The 20729-nt window shown below is 42.6% G+C and overlaps 1 protein-coding gene across 6 annotated transcripts in view; it reads left to right on the top strand.

Moving 5' to 3' along the window:
* ABCC9 (ATP binding cassette subfamily C member 9) overlaps nt 1–20292 on the top strand; it is a 112274-nt gene extending 91982 nt beyond the window's left edge. For 5 of the 6 annotated variants that reach the window (XM_030541373.1, XM_030541355.1, XM_030541339.1 and 2 more), the window contains 10 exons: nt 1650–1751; nt 8222–8342; nt 9066–9196; nt 10577–10655; nt 13788–13896; nt 14141–14244; nt 15110–15243; nt 15591–15653; nt 17988–18163; nt 19942–20029. In XM_030541373.1, coding sequence (XP_030397233.1) covers nt 1650–1751; nt 8222–8342; nt 9066–9196; nt 10577–10655; nt 13788–13896; nt 14141–14244; nt 15110–15243; nt 15591–15653; nt 17988–18125 — 981 coding nt within the window. In that variant the 3' untranslated portion in view covers nt 18126–18163; nt 19942–20029. Of the gene's footprint in view, nt 1–1649; nt 1752–8221; nt 8343–9065; nt 9197–10576; nt 10656–13787; nt 13897–14140; nt 14245–15109; nt 15244–15590; nt 15654–17987; nt 18164–19941 lie in introns of all 6 variants that reach the window. The other variant, XM_030541346.1, reaches the window with a different exon arrangement.
* The last annotated feature ends 437 nt before the right edge of the window (nt 20293–20729 follow it).

The following is a 20729-nucleotide window of genomic DNA, read 5'->3' as shown; positions in this document are numbered from 1 at the left end:
AGCCTCACTCCATGTTCATAGTCTCCATAAGGGTCAGACAGAATTATTGCTCCCTCCCTACTCACCTAGCATTCCAAAGAAGGGCCAAGGAGTAGGCAGGCCCATGTCATTCCCCTCTGTGCCAGAGACTGTGGCCTAAGCTTCATCCTTGGAATGGTTTAGTGTCAGGTACACTTCACCTGCGTATTGATATCTCCATGTGGCATTCTGCCTCCTTGGACTCCCTTGAGGCAGCACAGTTCTGCTCCATTTCTCACTTTGGACAGGATCTGGCTCTAAGTAAGATCTCAGGGTTCAGCTCTGTACAGTATCAATGAACTTCAGTGATGCCTCATTTGTACCCAGTAAAAGAAAGATGAAGTTAAAGGACAAAATCCAGCCCTGGTATAAGATGTCGTAATTTCCATTAAAATCTCCTAATGTTGGATTTGCTGAATATCAATATTCTTCAAAAATACATCTCTCTTCTATCAGCTCTTTGGGATTTTTAAAATACTGTGTGGAAGAATGCAGTGTTGCCAAGAAATAGCTAATTTGGCTATATGCATTGGTATTGTTATCACACAGAGCCATATGGGTTTCAGAGTGACTGGACAGCTCCTATTCCAATAGCTGATGGAGACCCAAGTGTACTGTACAGAAAATGCACTTTCTTGCTACGGAGATTGGGTTAGCGGCTACTATCATCTTCACGTTAGCATTCCAACAAGCAGATTAATTGAGAAGCATTCATTGCAAATCGTAGAGGGAAAGATGCTTGGCTAGAAAGAGGAGAAAAATAAAAAAAAAAAAATGCTGACTCTGAAATGGCATGTTAGAATTGCAGTGGCGATGATAGAATTTAGGTATCAAATGACCTGACTGTGTCCACAAATCACATCAGGTACCTAGAAATCTACAGTTGATCATTTTTATCTGAAGTCCTGACACGAGCTGCAAAATTTGGATAATCAATTTAGAGGATGGATTGAAGCTTCTTTAAAAATGTGAGGAATCAGGTTTTTATCCATCTTTAAATATCTAGAGTTCTACAAAACAGAAAGCAGGCTGCACCTTTTGGGTGAAGTATTCTCACTCCAAATGGGACAAGTAAAATTTTCAGCTAAAATGATGAATATAAAATACCTCCTTTTTTTCCATCATCCATCCGTCCATGAGTTTTACACTGGTCCCCATCACTCTAGTAACTGAGGAACTTCCACATACAATAAATAGCAATAGTGAAGTCCCTAGTCTACTTCATGGAGTTTCTGGCACTTCTTCCTGTTTGGGATCAAAACTCTGCTTGGGGTTGGGACAAAAGGGGGTATCAGTGTCGTTTTTATGATGGAATGGATTTTTCAAAGAAGAAGGTTGTTTTAGTGACTTGTCATTTTGGATGCCTGCTTTTTGGTGCTTTATTTGAGGCACTTAAATGGGTCTGATTTCCAGAAAGCACTTGTCCTTTGAATATCAGGCTCCTTCAAAGTGTCTCATGTTGGGCACTAAAAATGACTGGTTCCGTCTGAAAACTTAAATGTCTGAACGGAGGGCAAGGGAAGTACAGAAGAAGATGTTTTCTGATATCATAAGGCTTTATTTTGTCACTGGACTTTTCGTCCAACTTGTGTTATAGGATCTATCTTTTCTTTTCCTTCCTTCCTTTTTAGGACTATCTGGGTGCTTGCATAGTTCTCACTGCAGCAGTTACGTCCATCACCTATGGGTCCAATTCTGGTCTTCTGGGCCTGGGTCTCCTGTACGCACTGACGGTACGTACCAAAAACAAACATCAAGAAACTTGAGACCAATCTACTAGATTTAAGGTGGTTTTAAAAATATAGATACATGGTTATCTTCCAACTTTCTTAATCTCGAAAGAAACAATCTTGAAAATAATGGATTCAGGCCAAAGCTGAGTGAGTTCAGGACAACTTGGACTTGCTTCAGGTTTTGTGAGCCAATTTAAAAACCAAAAAGATTCCCAGGACCCGTGTGTTCCCAAGGATAGAAAGAAAATTAGAAGTGCATACTAGCCCTCGTGTACACTTTGTTTTGCACTGTACAATATTGTTAAGGCTGCGTAACATGAAATCTGTTGTAAATGACGATCCAACAGATCTTGCAAAATCAGTGGTGATGTCTCCACATTTTTGGGATCAATCAGATGCTAAGTACTGTTATATTCAGAATTGGATAGGTGAGTCCTGACACTGAGACACAGGATTGGGGTTGGAGTCTCGAGGGTTGGGAATGGAGTGGTTAGATGTGAAGTGTACTGGTGAAGGAGATTAAGGCTGCGGGTTTGTGCAGGTCCATAGACACCAAAGTTTGTTAGCCTTCAATACACACTACAAGGTCCATCTTTTATTCCTTGCTTGGTAAGAGATGGCTGGAAATGGGTAAGAAAAGGGTGGGATTTTGATGGGCTGCATAGGAGGAGGTTGGTTAATTCCTGTTTTAGCAAAAGTTATTTAATTCGATCTGGGTGACAGATGGTTCCGTTGATAGGTGTATTTTTAAAAGATTGTCAAAGATGCCCACGGTATGTCAAGAGCTTAGGATGGGTGCTCTTATGTTGTTGAGAGAAAAATAATTGAATAAATTAATGGAAGTGATAGGAAATAAGCCACAGGAGGAGGAGGAAGAGTCTCATGGATGGGGTGGTAGAAACAAGGGTGGCTCTAGGCACCAGCAAAGCAAGCAGATGCTCGAGGCAGCCCATTTGCAGGGCCGGCAGCTGGCAGGAATCCAGCCTCGGAACTGAGAACCAACAGGAGGCCCTGGGAGCTGTAGTTCCTTGGTTTTAGTTTTTTGTTTAAAAGGAAGACAATGATACTGCATTGGCAAATTCCCCATAGGAAGAAAGAGTGGAACAAAAGAATAATAAAGATACCTCAACTTTTCCTCATTTATGGAGCAGTCTTATAATATGCATCCAGATATCCTCCAATCACACAAGCTGAAAATTGTTCCACTTTACTGCAGTTCTGTAACCATATGGGAACCAATGCTGTCTGTGTTGTGTGCACATCCAAAACTCCTACTGAATGACCCACCCTGGGAGCAAGTTACCGGTGACCCATGCTGGGGCAGGAGGGTGCAGGTGGGGAGGAAGCCCAGGGCTGGGGCAGCAGGATGTGTGTGAGGGGGGGGCAGTACTGGGGGGGGGGAGGGGAGCCCAGGGCTGGGGCAGCATGGGGTGGGGGAGAGCCCAGGCCTGGGATGGCAGGGAAGGGCCAGAGCTGGGATGGCAGGGTGGTGTGAGTAGTGGGGGAGGAAGAGCTCGGGGCTGGGGCAGCAGGGAGGTGCAGGGCAGAGCCCAGAGCTAGAGTGAGGGCAGCCAACATTTTTTTTGCTTGGGGCAGCAAAAAACCTAGAGCCAACCCTAGGTAGAAAGCAGGCTGCAGTGTGTCATTTATGTAGCACTCGTGCTAGGGAGGGTGGCTGGGAGCCAACTAGAGTGGGAGCAATTGGGTGTAGGTCTAGCACCAAGGCTGGGCTTGGTGGTAGGCTACCTGAAGCATCAGCAAGCGAATTCTCAGTGGCAGCCTTAAAGGTGGCTTTAAATCCCTTTTTATTGCTGTATCAGCACAAAGAGGGCTTATCTGTGGCCCAGGAACTGCTCCAATATGTTAACAGCACATTCAGAAAATTCCTTCTAATGCTGTTTAGTTAGCAAAGATATCTGGAAATTCTGAGATGTCCATTCAAGGTTTGTAACTACTTTGTATTTGCACTATGCATGCAAACAAATGAGAAAAAAAGAGTCAGCTGTTAACTGAAGTTTGAGACAACACTTAAAAAAACCCTCTTAAATAATCTCTACATTGTTACCCCCTCTTTAGTCCCCAGCACATCACTTGCAAAACTTTGGCTGTGGTTCAATCATTGCCTACCCCACTTGACAGGTTTTCAATCGTTTCTCTTTGGGAGCCCAAATGTGATGATGTTTGGAACTGGATGAGAGCAAAGCGCTTATACTGCTGCTCCCTTCATAGCTCATAATCATAGAGCCAGTCCCTCCCCAGTGCATAAAAGCATCCAAGTTCCTGGCAGTTACACAACCTTGATGCAGATTTAAATGAAATGCCAAGCTCTCTGAATGCCAGGCTTTTATATCAAATCTGTTTGCAATTCCCCAAGCAGCAGGTTTTTCCATAAACACAGTAAACCTCCAGCCTAGAAAGCTGAACAAAGTTACGTGTCTAAATGGCAAGAGAATTCCTTCATGCTCTTCCTAGGATTACTCTGATATTCTTGACTACTGCTGAAGACTCTTGATTGACACTAAAACTTATTTCAGTGCAAACTATTTACTATAAAACTCTATCTATTGATTATTTGTAGCAGTGTTTGTTCAGTGGAAAGTGAGTGGAATTAGGAATTTTGTTTTTCATAACAAACTTTTTATTTGGCAGATTAATCCCGCTTTCATTTTTGCGAACAAACTGCAAGGTATTTCCTCACTTTTCTGGGTTCATAGGATCTATTTCACAGCCTATGGATTGTCTGTGAATTTAGCACTATAGAAATGAACACCTAAAGTTCAGTTCCTAAAACTGTATTGAGGCTTCTCAATAAATGGCCTAATTTTCAAACAAACATACTTAGCATCCAGCAGCTCCCACCGAGGTCAAGCTACTTATTTAAGCACTTCAGTGTGGATCTAGCCCCCTAACTTTACACAGCCATTTTATAAACCTCAAGCTGTGATTTAGTCATTCTTGGTTAAGAATAAATTCACCTAACTTATGTTATTTTTTTTTTCTCACTCTTTGCTGGATGATTGACTTTTTTTTTTTTTTTTTTTTTTTTTAATTCTCACATTTACAAAATCAGCCTGCAAATAACTTTGTGGCATGGCTCGCTTGCTCCTACCTCTGTTCAAGCCCACATACAGCTCAGAGACCTTTTGCCAGTAAAACACCTCCTGCAATTTATTTGCAATATTTGTTTCCACCACCCTTATACACTGTACAGCCTTACCCCTACAGTGGCCTGAGCTTCTGAGGGAGAGCATAGATGCATGGGTGCATACACACTCACTCTTTCTGCTTCTCCTCTCTCACTTCCTTCCTGTGCCTTTTGCATCATCTTCCAAACGGGCTAATTAGCCTCTTAGTTCTCCTCAGCCCATCAGTTAGGCACAGCTCTTCTTAATGAAGTCTACTCTAGAATAATTAGAGTTGCAGTGACCAGAGCACTAGCTCAGCTGCTGTTGCCCAGACTCTCTTCATAAACATGTAGCCAACAATGAATCTCTTTGCTCATGCATGAATGCAGGCATTCAGACAAATCATAGCACCTCCATAAACAAAAACTAGTTGTCTAAACAGTGATGGAAAAAACAAACACAAAGGGCTTGAATATCACCAATCCAAACTGCATGTCAGATTTTTGAAAACAAATCTATGAACAATACATCTTCTTATTTGAGTAGCTCTAAAAACTAGTTTAACCCTCCCCCCCCAAAAAAAACAAAACAAACAGATGACCTTGGAGGGATTTGGTATTTTTGTTTTATTTTCCAGAGCTGTGTTATTGAATAGAAAGTTTTAACATTGTTTTATTCCCCTTTTATAACTGTAATTTCTGTTGCTGGTTTTTATTTTTTGCATTTACAAACTTACCTGAACATGATGCATCACAAAACAATATCAGTATGCTACTGGCATTCTTTGCAGAAAATAAGACTATATGTAGTATTGTAGCTATACAAAACGATATGTAGTATTGCTAAAAAAAAAAAAAAACCAGCCCTATACACAGAGTGACAAAGTTCCTCATCTGCCTTGGTGGGTCCTGCACTTATAGGCAGATTTGCTCACCTCACAGATTCACGGCAGCCCTCAGTTTGGCCACTTTTGCTACTGACTCAAACCTGCCATCCACTCAGCTAACCTCATCACTGGCCAGCATGGGGGAAACAGAACAATCCCCACAGTGGGAAAGGGATCTGGCCTGTCCCCAACCAATTTAGACCTTCCTTTCTGGTGTAGACCAGGTCAACACCTCCTGTGTCCGATCAGGAGTTAGGGGGATGGGGGGAACCCAGGCCACCCTCTACACCAGGTTCCAGCCCAGGGCCCTGTGGATATCAGCTGCATGATAGCTACAACTCCCTGGGCTATTTCCCCATGGCCTTCCCCAGCACCTTCTTTATCCTCACTGCAGGATCTTCCTCCTGAAGCCTAATCATACTTGAACTCTTCACTCCTCCTCCAGCAGCAGCCCTTCTCACTCCCTGCTCCTTGCATGCACGCACACACCCTACTAAGTCAGGGGGAGGTCCTTTTTTAAACCAGATGTCCGGATTAGCCTGCCTGCCATAAGTGATTCTAGAAAGTTCTTAATTGGCTCCAGGTGTCTTGATTAGCTTACCTGTTTTAATTGGTTCTGGCAGGTTCTTGATTGCTCTAGGGCTGGCCCTGCTCTGATCACTCAGGGAACAGAAAATTGTTCATCCAGTGACCAGTATATTTGCCTTCTACCAGATTCCTATACCCCACTGACCTGGGTCTGTCACAGCAGGTATATTATAGATAGTGGTGCAGCGCCAACAGTCTGTTCCTATAGCAGGTGATTGGCAGACTCCACAGATTTGATTGGTTAAATGTATTCTCTCTACACACACACACATACATCATTTGAAACCTTACTATGTTTTCTTTAAGATGAGGTATGACCTAGAGCTGTCAAATGGTGCTATTACCATAGAAACAAGAAAAAGCAATATTAAAATGACCACTTTGAAATATTTGTATTTCTCTGTTAGTTTAATATAGCTGTGTATTATTTCAAGGGATAAAATTAGATTTCTTTGTGATGTCAAAGCATCACAACAACAATCACCAGGGTAAAGCAAAATCTAATAATAAATAGGTACAGGTCTCATTGAAATGTAATAGCACTGGTGACATTTCTAGTCAACATCATTATCATCATCTTGTTCATCATATAATTTCTGCTGAGAGTGCATGAGTTACCACAGTCTTCATTGCCTTGGTATATGCACAGTTCTATGCAGACAACAGACACAGTTAATTGTGCAGCAACCTCTTCTGGTACAGGCACAGCTAAGGAGTCGTAGAAGCTCAGATGCTCTTGGGCCCTTGAAGACTATAGGAAGTAGTTCATCATTCACATTTTTCCATCCATGTTGCAATGGTAAACCAATATGTGGTAGCTTTGACCAATAATAACCACATTAAGGTGTTGAAATTAACTTTAACAGTAAAAACTGTAGTCACAGGCATGTTGCAGAGTAGCAGAAAGTGACTCACTCATTTTGGGTACCATTGTTTCACTTCATTTGCAGGCTTGTGCAACCACTTGACATCTCCACGTCATATCACATGTAAATGTACATAAAATAAGCCTTCAAATGATATGTGAGGTGGATGGGTGTAGTGTTGGTTGATTAAACTCCTAAAATATGGCCCTTTTTGGAGAATTGCCTATAGCCACTTGAAACTGCAGCAATCCCATTATTTCCAACTGAAAAGCTTTTTATTTTCTATGGTCCTCAGCTTTCTATATTTTTCTTCCATAACTTAAACAAATCAGGGAGCTGCAGTCCTTACATTGCTTTAAGTAAAGAGAGGGAAAATGGTCTAATGAATGGGTTGGGGGTCATGAACAGCTCTCAGGGGCTCAGCTCACAACCACATTCCCTTTCTTTATGGCTGGATGATGGAGGGGTCCCATAATTTATGGCAGCAAGGGTCTGAAACAGTTTTCTCTTGCAGGCAGGCATTATGGTATGGAAAAAGAACAGAGCTGGTTTTAAAAAAAAAGAATTAAACTTATTTTTGACAAAAAAATGGCTTTTCAACGGTAAGGAAATTTTCATGAAATCAAATGTTAGCTGTCCAATTTAAGGTGCCTTAGGTACTGTAAGGTGGGGACCCACAACTCAAGGTACTTCAAATCAATGGCCAGTTCGCTGGAGGTAAAATGCTTCTGTATCTCGAAATGGGGATAACAGTGCAGAACACTACATTATTGGGACACGATACATTAATGTGGAGGGTGGGATGGGGGAAAATGGAGACAAAAAGCCTGATTTAGCGTGCCGCTGTACTAATTTTAACCTGGAGTAACTCCACTGAAATCAAGCCCACTGCGGTAAATCAGGCCCAAGGCTTCTATAAACATATCAAACCCGTATCCAACAGCGTAACAATTTACCAGACAAATCATGTTTGACATCTTTTCCCTTTCTCACTCTGTGATGCAGATAACCAACTATTTGAACTGGGTTGTAAGAAATTTAGCTGACTTGGAGGTGCAGATGGGCGCAGTGAAAAAAGTGAACAGTTTCCTGACTATGGAGTCTGAGAACTACGAAGGCACTATGGGTATTGTACTATCATCCTTTTTATTTTCTGTAGGTACCATAAAAGCAAGCCCATTTCATTTCTTCCATTCATGATCATGCAAAAAACACAGAGACCTTGGGCCAAATTCCATTCTTATTTACATACAGAGGCAGATTAGGGGTTTGTGGGGCCCTGGGCCAGACTAAGTAGGGGCTTCTCCCCACCTCTTCCACCTGCATTCTCCCCCCACCCCACCTCAGCACTCCTGCCAGGGAAATGGAGTCATGGCACAGGGCCTTCCCACACCTGCCCGGTGCTCCTGTCGGGGAGCTGGGTCAGGGCATGGGGGCTTCCCCTGCTCCCCAGAAGGAGTGCTGGGCAGTTGGAGTGGATCAGGGTGTGAGGGTGCCTCAATTGGCTGGGGCCTCTGGGCACCAGCCCCGCTGGCCCAGTGGCTAATCCGCCACTGTTTACCTGCGTGTACTCTCAATGACATCGAGAGTACCGCACAAGCGAACCCGCTCATCCTATGTGTTGAGATCGGGAAGCTCGGTGCTAATGGTCCTGTGCTGCAGTTCTCAGCTGCATTCCAGCACTGACGGAGGGTGCAGTCTCAGCAGGTGCCCGTCCTGCCTAGCTCCTTTGGAGCAGAATAAAGAGAGGATTCCTAATGTGCTTACAAATGGATGCATGGCAAAGGGGAAAGCGCAATGAGGGTGACCTAGCTGTAGCATTTGCCTTTGTCCACTGTCAATATTTAAGACCCTTCTCAAGTCCCGAAAGACTGGCCACAAGAGGGGGAAATCAAGATTGAAGATTTGTGTGTCCGATATGAAAATAACCTGAAGCCTGTTCTGAAGCATGTCAAGGCTTACATCAAACCAGGACAGAAGGTAATGTGCCGTCCTCACTTCAGGCTGATACCTTTGTAGCAACTTTTGTCATTTGTGGAAACAAGGACTCCTCGCTAAAGATAGCCCATTAGTAAGAACAGCATCTAAAATACTTGAACATATAGATGTGCAAACAGAGCCAACATTTTTTGCTGCACCCAAAGGATGGCCTTGTGGCTAAAGCAAAGGGCTAAGTTGGGAACCTATGTATTTCCACCTTCCTCACAGATTTCTTGTGTGGCACTGGGCAACTCATTTAACATATCTATACTACATTCTATCCCATCTGTAAAATGAGGATGAGTAAGACTTACCTACCTTGCAAATGTTAATATTATTGATCATTTGTAAAGCACTTGGAAATCCTGAAGTGGAATGTATTATATACATCTCTACCTCGATATAATGCTGTCCTTGGGAGCCAAAAAATCTTACTACGTTATAGGTGAAACCGTGTTATATTGAACTTGCTTTGATCCACCGGAGTGCGCAGTCCCACCCCCTGGAGCACTGCTTTACCGCATTATATCCAAATTCGTGTTATATCAGTGGCGTTATATTAAGGTAGCGGTGTATATGGTATTATAATGCCATATAATATATTTAAAACTATTAATTATATTATTATAATAATCATTATTATAAGTGCCGGAAGCATCATCATCAGCAATTATTGTGATATTAGATATTTCACTTTTATATTGGCTATAAAATATTTAATACTGCCTTTTTCAATTGCCTTTGGTGGGTAGAAGAGGAGTCCCTCGGGCCCTGATGCAGCAAGGAACTGAGGCATGTTTCTAAATTTAAGCACATAAGTAATCAATGGGACTACTTGCATGCATAATGTGAGTCGCATGTTTAAGGGCCTTGCTAAATCAAGGCCTTGGTGGGCAGGCTAACCTGTATGTGTGGGAACAAGAGTCACCATGACCAAGCATCTGATCCAATTTATACCGAGTGCTCAATATTTTGCTCATATCTAGCACCTTAAACCCATGGACCTTGAAGCAGACATTCACTCCTGATGTCCCCTTAAGAAATGCACTGGTGAATAGAGCATGAGACCATGTTTACATACATGCCCCCATCACCAATGGATCTGTTAGCAATGTAGGCAGTCATAACTATCCCATCATTGTGCTCCCCAGCATCAGTAGCAGCCCTCATACAAATGCTCCTTGCGGGAGTGCACACTACGGAACCCTCTCCCAAATCCTGTGCAGCCATATGTTTGTTCCTTTGTTTTTAAGTTGGTTTGGGGTTTTTATCAATAAGGATTAAATTTTACATTTCCTTACTGGGTCTGTGAGTTTGGTTTATAATTCCCTTCTCCCCAAGACTGACTTCAGAGCAATGACAATTTCCTCTGCTTTGCAGGTTGGGATCTGTGGTCGCACTGGCAGTGGAAAATCATCATTGTCTTTGGCTTTCTTCCGAATGGTGGACATATTTGATGGTTAGTTGCTAAGGATCCTCATTAGCACCTATTATAGCTGTAAAACTGCTACTCTGTTCCCTACTCCAGTTCTTCAGAAGCAAGTAAGCAGATGTAAGGCTTATTTCTAGGCTTATTGTCCTCTCAAAACACTTGTTTTGGATCAGGTGTATTACACTCAATTCTTCAAAGTTCAGAGCACCTTCTGGCAGCAGCATTCAGTTCTGCAGGAAGTGCTCAGCTCATCCTAGGATCTGGTACTATGGTCTGAAAGAATAATGTACTGAGTCTAGATGGGCAGAGAAAATATGTTACTCTCTGATGCCCATAGATTTTCCCCCCACAAACTAGACATCTGCCATAACTGAACGTGGTTCAGTGTGAGTAAAATAGAAACAGGTGTTCAATAAATGCAGTTTCTTGATATTTTTCTTTTATTGTGGCTCCCCACTGTTACAATACAAGCTGTCTAAGGATGCCGATGATTTTGGAGGCCCCTGCAGTACTCTTATTCTGAAGGCATTCCATCATTTCCACCCAGAACTGATTATATATCCGGAATGTCTGCCCGTGAAATCTAGTCAGATATGAGAGGATAAATACATCAGATGCTCTTAGTTTAAATCACAGGTTTATGCCCATCTTTTCCTCTCCATCTCTCGTATATCTCCTTTCTGCCTGTCTTTCTCTTTTATTTCTCAACTCTTCCAGTATCTCTGATTTTTCTTTCTTTGGAAAGCATTGACTTTCTTCTCATATTTGTTCGACTCTTTCATAGTCTCCCTTTAACTCTCCATTGTCCCTCTCTCTTCCTCTCTCCCACATTAGACTGTCTCTAGTCACTTTGCTCCCATCTCTTCTATTCTCTGTCTGCAATCCTGGCTTCATTAAACTCATCAGCAAAGCTCCCATTGACTTCAGTGGAGCCTGGATTTCACCTGGATTTCATCTTCTGTGTCCATCTTGCTTCCTCATTCTGTTAGTTCTTTGCACTCACCTGTATTCCATGGTGGCTCCTCCCCACCAAGGATCACCAGTTTTCTGTTCCTCTTTGGGAGTTCACTTCTTTTACTCTTTTTTCACCCACCCTCTCTCTTTTCTCTGGCATCCTGCCCTAATGTCCTCTTCTTCCTCTCCCTAGTTCCCATATTTCCTCTCTGCTCTTCCCTGCCTGTCCAGCTCAGACCTTGTCTACACTACCAGGGTAAGTCAACTTAAGTTACACTACTCCACCTATGTTATTCACGTAGCTCAGGTCAGCTTACTGTGGTGTCTCATGTTGGATTGATGGGAGACACTCTCCCATCGCCTTACCTTACCCTTCACATTCCGGTGGAGTACCAGCGAGCGCTTTGCCGCTGATTTAGCAGGTCTTCACTGGATACACTAAATTGACCCCTGCTGCATCGATCACAGCAGCATCGATCCCTGGTAGTGTAAACATGGCCTCAGGCATCCCCATTTCCTCTGTTTTCTTCCCAGACCTCCCCAGATCATCTTGTTTTCCCCGCCAGATTATGTTCCCCCATTCATCAGTCAAACCAAATCCTCTTTCCCCGCTCCCCCCGGCCCCAAGAGCCTGTCTCCTCCTTCCCAGACTCTCCACTTTGCATGTGGGGAGGCAGAGGTGGTTAAGTTTATGCTGTCACAGCTGAAGGTCAGTGATCTAATTTTGCCCCAGTGAAAATGTAAGATAATCATATTTTAAACAGTATGGAAGAAATCCTGGCCCCATTGAACTTCAAGGATGTGGGTGATCCTGCTGCAGTCAAGTTAAGCATGTGCTTATATGCTTCTCTGGGTCAGGGCTAGAGCATGCGGCACCTTGCAGGATATAGCCTTTTATGGCTTACAAACTACAAGATGAGGAAAAATGGCAATGACAGATGGGCCGCTTGGAATTTCCATTCATTTTTCATGGCCTGGGTGAGATCTGGTTTTTCTAACTATTAGCAATAGGGCTGACAAGTTCAGTTTAGGCACATCCCCATGTTGGGAACACCATGGAGCTACACAGGAGCTCTAGGAGAAATTGTACAGCACAGAGGCAGTGTCCCTGCTGGGACTTCCCAGTGCAAATGCAGACTGAGCCTGATGGCTACATCCCTCATCTTAGTCCCTTATATACACCTGCCCCCCACAGTTCCTGTGCTCTGGGAAGCTTGTACCTGGCTCCTGTGCATGGACTTAAGGGGAGAGACTTCTTATGTTCATCTCATCCTTTCCTACTTGCAGAGCAGCAAGTCACAATCTAGCCTGTATTTTTTTTTCTCTAAATGCCAAATGTTGCCACACCTCACACACAACATGACAATTTTCCAGGTGAAACCCATACGCTCACTGACTTGATGTGGTGATGAAATCCCCTTTACGTTAGTGAGTATTCCAGCTGTTACATGCAGCTTTCTTTATTGGAATGACTTGCTGGGGCTGCAGGGTGATTAATACAATTGTTCCCATTACTCTTATGGTAGCTGAACAATATGCTTTGTAATTCATCTCTTACCCTATCCTTAGATGACACTGATCTATGGAAACTGACACTAATGGGATTAAAATGCCTGAAAGCTGGACATGTTCTTAATTTACTCAGCCACCTCTTGTGAAAAAGTCACTCAGTTTAGATAAATCTTTCTAAAGTTCTAGGTGTGCATTGATATTTCATATTATGGCTACTTGAGTGCACTGCACAAAATAACCTGGCATAAATTTGAAACAAAGGACCCAGTCCTACTCTGACTGAAGTCAAGGGGTCCACAAGAGGCCAAAATAGGAAACTACATTACCTCCTCTTGTTCTCTCTTCCTCTATTTGGCTGTAGATCTGAGAGTGCTCACACTAAATTATCTTTGTAATGGCATCATCAATCATGCAGCGTGGAAGCAAAATATGTCCTTTAAGGGAAGAAGGAAAAAAAAACAAGAAAAGAAGAAAGAAAGAGAGAGAGAGAGAGACAACAGTGCCTGGGCATCAATACGCCTGTTTTCCTCTGGGTTGTGTTATTATATATGAGCACCTTCCACGTGTTTATAGAGCCATAAACAGCTGAAGGAATGCAGTCAGTCTCAGGCAGTTATGTTTAATCTTTTTGTATGCTTCTTACAAATAGTATGATGCTTGTGATGTCCTCACTTTGTGTGTCATTTCAAACAGGGAAGATTGTGATTGATGGAATAGACATTTGTAAACTGCCCCTGCATACCCTCCGTTCCAGACTCTCAATTATTCTCCAAGACCCCATATTGTTCAGTGGTTCCATTCGGTAGGTATCCATTCTCATTGTACGACCTTTAGGGTTTCATAGGGGTGTGCATAGGAGATGATACCACAGAAGTAGCTATGGGATGGGGTGATATGCAAGGGTGGGGACCTTAAATTCCTATTGGTGGTTCCACAATCTTCTCAGAGAGCTCTAGTAACATAATACTGCAATGTGGCCTGGGAATAGGCCAGGATGCTGGAATATGACAATAATTTCTGGATCTTTGTCACTCTTTCCCCTGCAGCTTTAATTTGGATCCAGAGTGCAAGTGCACTGATGATAGGCTTTGGGAAGCTCTGGAGATTGCTCAGCTGAAGAACATGGTCAAATCATTGCCAGGAGGTCTTGGTATGTTTGAACAAGGCCAAGTACCCATGAATCTATGCCAATCCATAAAACAGAGCCATATCTATATATAGCTAAAAAGAAACAGTTTGACTTATTGATGTATCTCTGTAGGACAAGGGGAGCGAACTGTACAATGCATTCCATACTTTGAGCCTCCCTGTAATGGATGTCAGGCACTTGGGCCCAGATCCTAAGACGTATTTAGATGCTTAACGTTAGATACCTAAATACCTTTCAGGATCTGGGCCCTGATGAATGGTCCAACAGTATACGAGAGAGAATGTACATGCTGTGCTGCTGAATGATGTTTTAGCTTTCTGCTTATTTCAGTGATATATTGATGTGGCACATCAACAGGTGGGGCGGGGGAACCAGTTGTCAAAGGATTAAAAGCTTTTAATCTTGCAGCAGCAACTCTCTGATTGCCAAATGAAGCTCCAACAGCTGTATCTCCTAATTGTCTCACTGACTGAGCATTTCCCTTTGCATTCCAGGTCTGGTTCATGAAGGAAAACCAATTATACACATTCCATATTATTAAAACATAACACTAGGCCTTCCCAAATATGTTAACTCCTTACCCCGTGATCATGTGAGATGGTCTGTTGTCCTCATAGTGATGGTCCCAACAGCTGCGTTCAGTTTCCTCAATACCACTTCATTCCAACACTCATCAGAGATGATATTCATTGTATTTTTCAGGGGTATTACTGATGTTTGAACAGCTCTTACACGGAGATTTTATTGTGTAAATTGAAAGTCATTTGTGATATTGATTTGCTCTTTCATTTGTATGGGCAACTAAAAAAAACCCTGAGACAACAGCATTTAGATGGCATAATACTTAAAACTAACTGTGTTACAGATGCCGTGGTAACAGAAGGGGGAGAGAACTTCAGTGTGGGGCAGAGACAACTCTTTTGTCTGGCCAGAGCCTTTGTTCGCAAGAGCAGCATTCTCATCATGGATGAAGCCACGGCTTCCATTGACATGGCCACAGTGAGTATATCAGTTACATTGCTGCTACTTGCTTTGCCTTTTAAGAGGCAAAAAGAAACTGGAAGTTGAGAACAAGAAGTTGGTACTGTCTTCCCTAGCTGTCATTCATGATAACTTGTTTTTTTTATCTTTCAGTTATTTTTCAGTTATTTTGTTTTTAATTTTGATTTCTGTGGTGAGGGGAGAGGGTTAAAGAATAATCCTATTACCAAGCTATGTTGCATCACGTCAGTAAGCGTCTGCCACATAGACAGAATGCAATATACTGTACGGTTTTGAGTCTTTGACTGTGAAGGGCACATAGTGTGTAAGAGAACTGAATAACTGTTGAACCTTTTTCTTGATAGGAAAACATTTTGCAGAAGGTTGTGATGACTGCCTTTGTGGACCGCACAGTTGTAACGATAGCAGTAAGTATCAACTCCAGCAGAAGCCCCGCCCCACTTTCCTCATTCTTGCAGCCGCTATATTTGCTTTTCATCAGTTAATTATTGTTATGAAAATAAAACTAAGACACAGGCTCAAACCTGCATCTGGTTCCACAGTTTTGCAAATAGTTTCTATCTGTAAGTGGGCCAAGTGAAAACTCTCAGATCTGAACAACCAGAACTTTGCAGTGGAGTTTGGCATCGGAATCTGGATCCCATTACAAATTTTCCCATTGAGCTTAATCTCGCTACTCAACTCAAATTAAAACACTGGATCCTACCACCACCGAAGTATGGGGCTAGTTCAAAATCCGGATTTGAAATTTGCTGCTTAGACCCATCGTTAGTTTCTACAACTGTAACATGAATTGTGACTTTAAAGGCTTTTCAGTATAGTGTCTCAAATTGGATTGTTCTCTCCCCATACGCCTTTGTTTTATTATCATGTTTTTAAAAATTGAAGAGGTGGAAAATATTCAAATTTCAACAAAAAAACAAGAAAATGTTTTCAGCTAATTGTAACTTCCGCTCTTGTTTTTCAGTCAGCTCTAGGTGCCAATGTATAGGCCAGGGCTTCTGTACATATGTAAGACCACTGCCACTGCAGGAGCCTCAGGCACTCTTGTACCTTGGTTCCTCCTGTTCTCTGCCTGTAACTCTTCTGGGCTGTAATACTTTGGTCTAATTTTGTTTGTTGGGCTTTGTGTGGAGGTGGCAGGGCACTGTTTAGTGCCCTGTGATGTAGAGAAAGCCAGACTATGGGCATGTCTACACACACACACTTTCTGTGCAGCAATCTGGGGTGTAAATCTACAGCACACCAGTGTGCCATTGTAACAGGGGGCTTGGAAGGCCAGGCAGCCTAGTGGTTGGAGTACTAGACTTTCAGCACTCTCCTTCTGTGATCAAGGTGCCTCAGTCTTTAAGGTAGGACAGGGTAGGGAGACCTGTGTCCTTCCACTTCTCTGGGTCCCAGCCAAGAGCCCTGTGTAGTCAACCCCTAAGTAGGGGATCTCCCAGTAGGGAGCCTGCATTCACTGCTCTGGGCACTTCCTATTGTTGCCCCTTCGGTGTGGTGCATGGCCTATACCCCAAGTTGCAGTAGTGGCTTATCTCCAGTAGCACCCCTTTGTGGACCCTGGGCAGAGTCCTGCTGCGGTCCCAGGTTCCTCCGGGCAGGGCAGCCATAAGTTTGGTGGGGTCAGAACCCCCCCAAGATCTCTGCACTTTGGTCAACCGGTTCCTCTCAGGCCAGGTGCTCCTAAGCCTCTTTCTCCTCTCCTTTGGCCAGGAAGACAGTGCTTGGTTCCTGGTGGCTGCCTTGGCTGCCAAGATAGTGATCCTTCCCGTAAGGTAGGGAGGCAGTTAGCTCCTGCCTCTTTGCCAGTTAGCCCCAAACTGAGTCAGGCTCCCTCCTTTTCTTCCCCTTCCAGGTCTGGCACTGGCTGCAGGTATAATTGGGCGGGGCTAGCTGGGCTCAAAGGCTCTCTTTAACTCTTTCCGTGCTAGTGGGTGGTTTCTCTGCTTCATCACAATTATGCACTAACTGTCCATGTGAACCCTGTTGATGAGCACTAAAAGTTCCCTAGTACACTTTGACATACTGCTATAAACTCCTGCACATTAGTGCTCACTAGGGAACATACAGTGTGCAGCAGCAGAGCCCATATGGACAGTTAGTGTGTGGTATGCTGGAATGCTGTAGATTTACACCTCAGTTTATCACACATTAAGTGATTGTGTAGACATGTCCTACTTGATCTGGTGCTTCCTTTTGGCCATAAACTCTGTGACTCTAAAATATACATATAAAAGAGACCTTAAAGTAATTCCACCCTGTGATGTGCTTAGTTGGCAGTCAGATGTTTTGTGTGTGAAATAAATTTTTGCTTCAACAGCTGTTTCACTTGTGTTGTCTGGGGTACGATAGATTGGTTAGCCCGTGAGATTGGAGTCTACTGCGTTCTGTTTCCAGTTGTAGCAGTGACTCATTGTGATATCATAGGAAAATCGCTTAATCTAGTTCATGTATAACGTACTTTAAGAACCTCAGATCTATAAAAGCATAACACACTAGTAACAAATAAATTCCCATTCATAAAACTGTCATTTCAATTCATGTCTGATTTGTACTGTTTCTCTCACTAAAATACTGCTTGTCTCTGGCCTTCTGTTTTCCACATCGCTGTTTGGAGAAAAATAGCATTTGCTTATTTGGCTTTCCTGTTCTTCACAGAGCATTTTAATTCAGTTGGCTTCACGTTCTTTCTTCCTTCCTCCTATTTTTTCTCCCCATCTACCTGTTCTTCTTTTCAGCACCGAGTGTCTCAGATCTTGGATGGAGACATTGTGTTAGTCCTTTCCGATGGTGTTCTAGCTGAGTGTGATTCTGCTTCAAACTTGCTCCTCAAAGAGGATGGCCTGTTCACCACTTTGGTGAAGACTAACAAGTAGCCTCAGTCCACACTGCTCGCAAGACTTCTGGCTCTCTGGTAGTTACCTTTAGCTCTTTAATGATCTTAGCTCTGCTACCATTCTACGGCTCTCAGATGACAGTACAAAAAGCCATTCATTGCATTCTAGTACTTTCAAATGTTGTTTGTGTTTTTTAAGTCCAAAATCCTGCTTTAATGAATGCACTAATTATCTTTAATAGAGTAATTAGTCTAATAACATAGTAATACAAATTATAATTAACTACTTAATAAATAATTGCTTTTGAAAATAATATCAGAAATGAGTTACATACGTCTGTCCAGATCTTGATGGACATGAGTCCACATCACAAATGACACTTTTGGTGACAATCTCAGAAGAGAGACCAAGGACTGAATTAGCCTGGAAACTGAACTACCATCTCGTCCCTAAGGATGCCCTTCCAGACTGGGGTTGAGATATACTGGTAGGGCAGCATGGGGAAGAACTTGCACTACCATTTTTAGTGTTCTGTGGTTAAATGGTAGAGTTCATTCATTCTCCAGCACTGTCACACGTGCACCAGTGCTAAATTCACAAAAACAAAACAAAAAAATGCATTCAAAGTAAAGAAGCATATACTCTTTATTCCCTTAATGCTATTGTTGCCTCTTGGACTTCGTGCAGGACACATGAGTCAGCCCAAGTGTAAGTGAACTGTTCCCTTGGGAATGGCTAGATGACACAGATTAGTGGTATAAATCAGTGGCTCTCAACCCCTTCCAGACTACTGTCCCCCTTTCAGGAGTCTGATTTTTCTTGTGTACCCCCAAGTTACACCTCACTTAAAAACTACTTGCTTCAAAATCAGACATAAAAATACAAAGGTGTCCCAGCACACTATTACTGAAAAATTGCTGACTTTCTCATTATTACCATATAATTATAATAAATCAATTGGAATGTAAATACTGTACCTACATGTCAATGCATAGTACATAGAGCAGTATAAACACATCATTGTCCGTATGAAATTTTAATGTGTATTGACTTCACTGGTGCTTTTTATGTAGCCTGTTGTAAAACTAGGCAAATATCTAGATGAGTTGATGTACCTCCTGGAAGATCTCTGCATAACCCCAGGGATACATGTACCCCTGGTTGAGACCCACTGGTGTAAGATTCAGCCTTGCCTGAAATGACAAGTCCAAATCACACCCGCATCAACCCAGGCCGCAATTCTCTCTCTGGCACAACAATTGGATTCCATGCAGTGTGTGTGGTTTTAATACAAACATAAAACTCAAAGCCTCATCTAATCTAATCACAGAAAAAACAAATGGTACAAAAGGCATCCCAAAGAGGAAAGTGTATATCAGTGATCTTGTACCTATATATAGAAGAGGTTATTCCTGGAACCATATCCATGAGTTTAGTTCCAAATGGCCAGTTCCATAGGGCCCAATCATGGCGAGTGCTGAGAATTTACTGAGTCAATGAGCATTGAGTATATTCTGAATCTCTTAGGAGCTGTTCAACACCATGCACTATGGGGCTCAATCTTGCGGACACTCATAAACATGCTTAACTTTACACATTTGAGCAGTCCCATTGAGTTCCAAGGGGCATGTCACAAACAGAAAGTTAAGCATTTGCATATGTGTTTTCAGGCTCAGGGCCATGGTTGTAAAGCACTTTGAGATCTCTTGGGATTAAAGTTGCTGAATAGGCCCTTATCCAAAACTCACAGAAGACAATAGAACTCCTACCATTGACTTTACCAGGCATTGGATCAGGTCCTAAACGAAGGTTATTATTAAAATGAGAATTTCTGCATGCTTTTGTTTTATCACAGCATCGGGTTCACACCATTCTGACCGCTGACCTGGTCATTGTGATGAAACGAGGGAATATTTTGGAGAATGACACACCAGAGAACTTGTTGTCGCGGGAAGACGGCCTCTTTGCTTCTTTCGTCCGGGCTGACATGTGAAGAGTCACTAAATCACGTGCTGTATTTTTAATAGCTGATTTTTAAACAAATGAAATCCAAATATTTTCTATTCAATGTAGCATCACATTAGCCTTTTTGAAGGTTTTTTTTCCTTCATGTTTCTATCTTTAAATAATAAAACCCATTGCAATCCGTGTATTCCTCAAAGCAATAAAAGTGTCACTGTATCAAATACCATTAAACTCCCACACACACATTTACAACAGTTTGATTTCTTGGGAGTTTGGCACTTTCCTTGGGAGTCATTGTTGGCATTTTTCTTTCTTGTAATGAGCAAAAGCATTTGCTGCTTTTAGGAATGGCATATGTTACAGTGAAGCCAGTGGTCACATGGTTTAGTTTATCAAAAGAGCTAAAGGGCCTCCAGGGTATCCTCCTCTAGGAAAAAAATAACTACATGACATTTGGTGTGATCTGATGCATTCCAAAGACAAGCTTTGCCTGCCAAAGTATCTTTGTAAGCCAAGGATAAACATCATCCCTTGAAAGCGTAATGTAGCAGCATCCAAAAATGGAAATCCTCCTCTCCCCCCTCCCCCAGCTTTAATTCATATGTGCAAGTTAGAATGCCATCTTTCAAGTGCTGCGGTGGTTACCATCCACAAACCTATCAGAGATGCTTAGCCGTT

Source organism: Gopherus evgoodei, chromosome 1, assembly GCF_007399415.2.
Source record: "Gopherus evgoodei ecotype Sinaloan lineage chromosome 1, rGopEvg1_v1.p, whole genome shotgun sequence".
Classification (NCBI taxonomy): Eukaryota; Metazoa; Chordata; order Testudines; family Testudinidae; genus Gopherus; species Gopherus evgoodei.
This window is presented reverse-complemented; position numbering and strand designations above follow the sequence as displayed.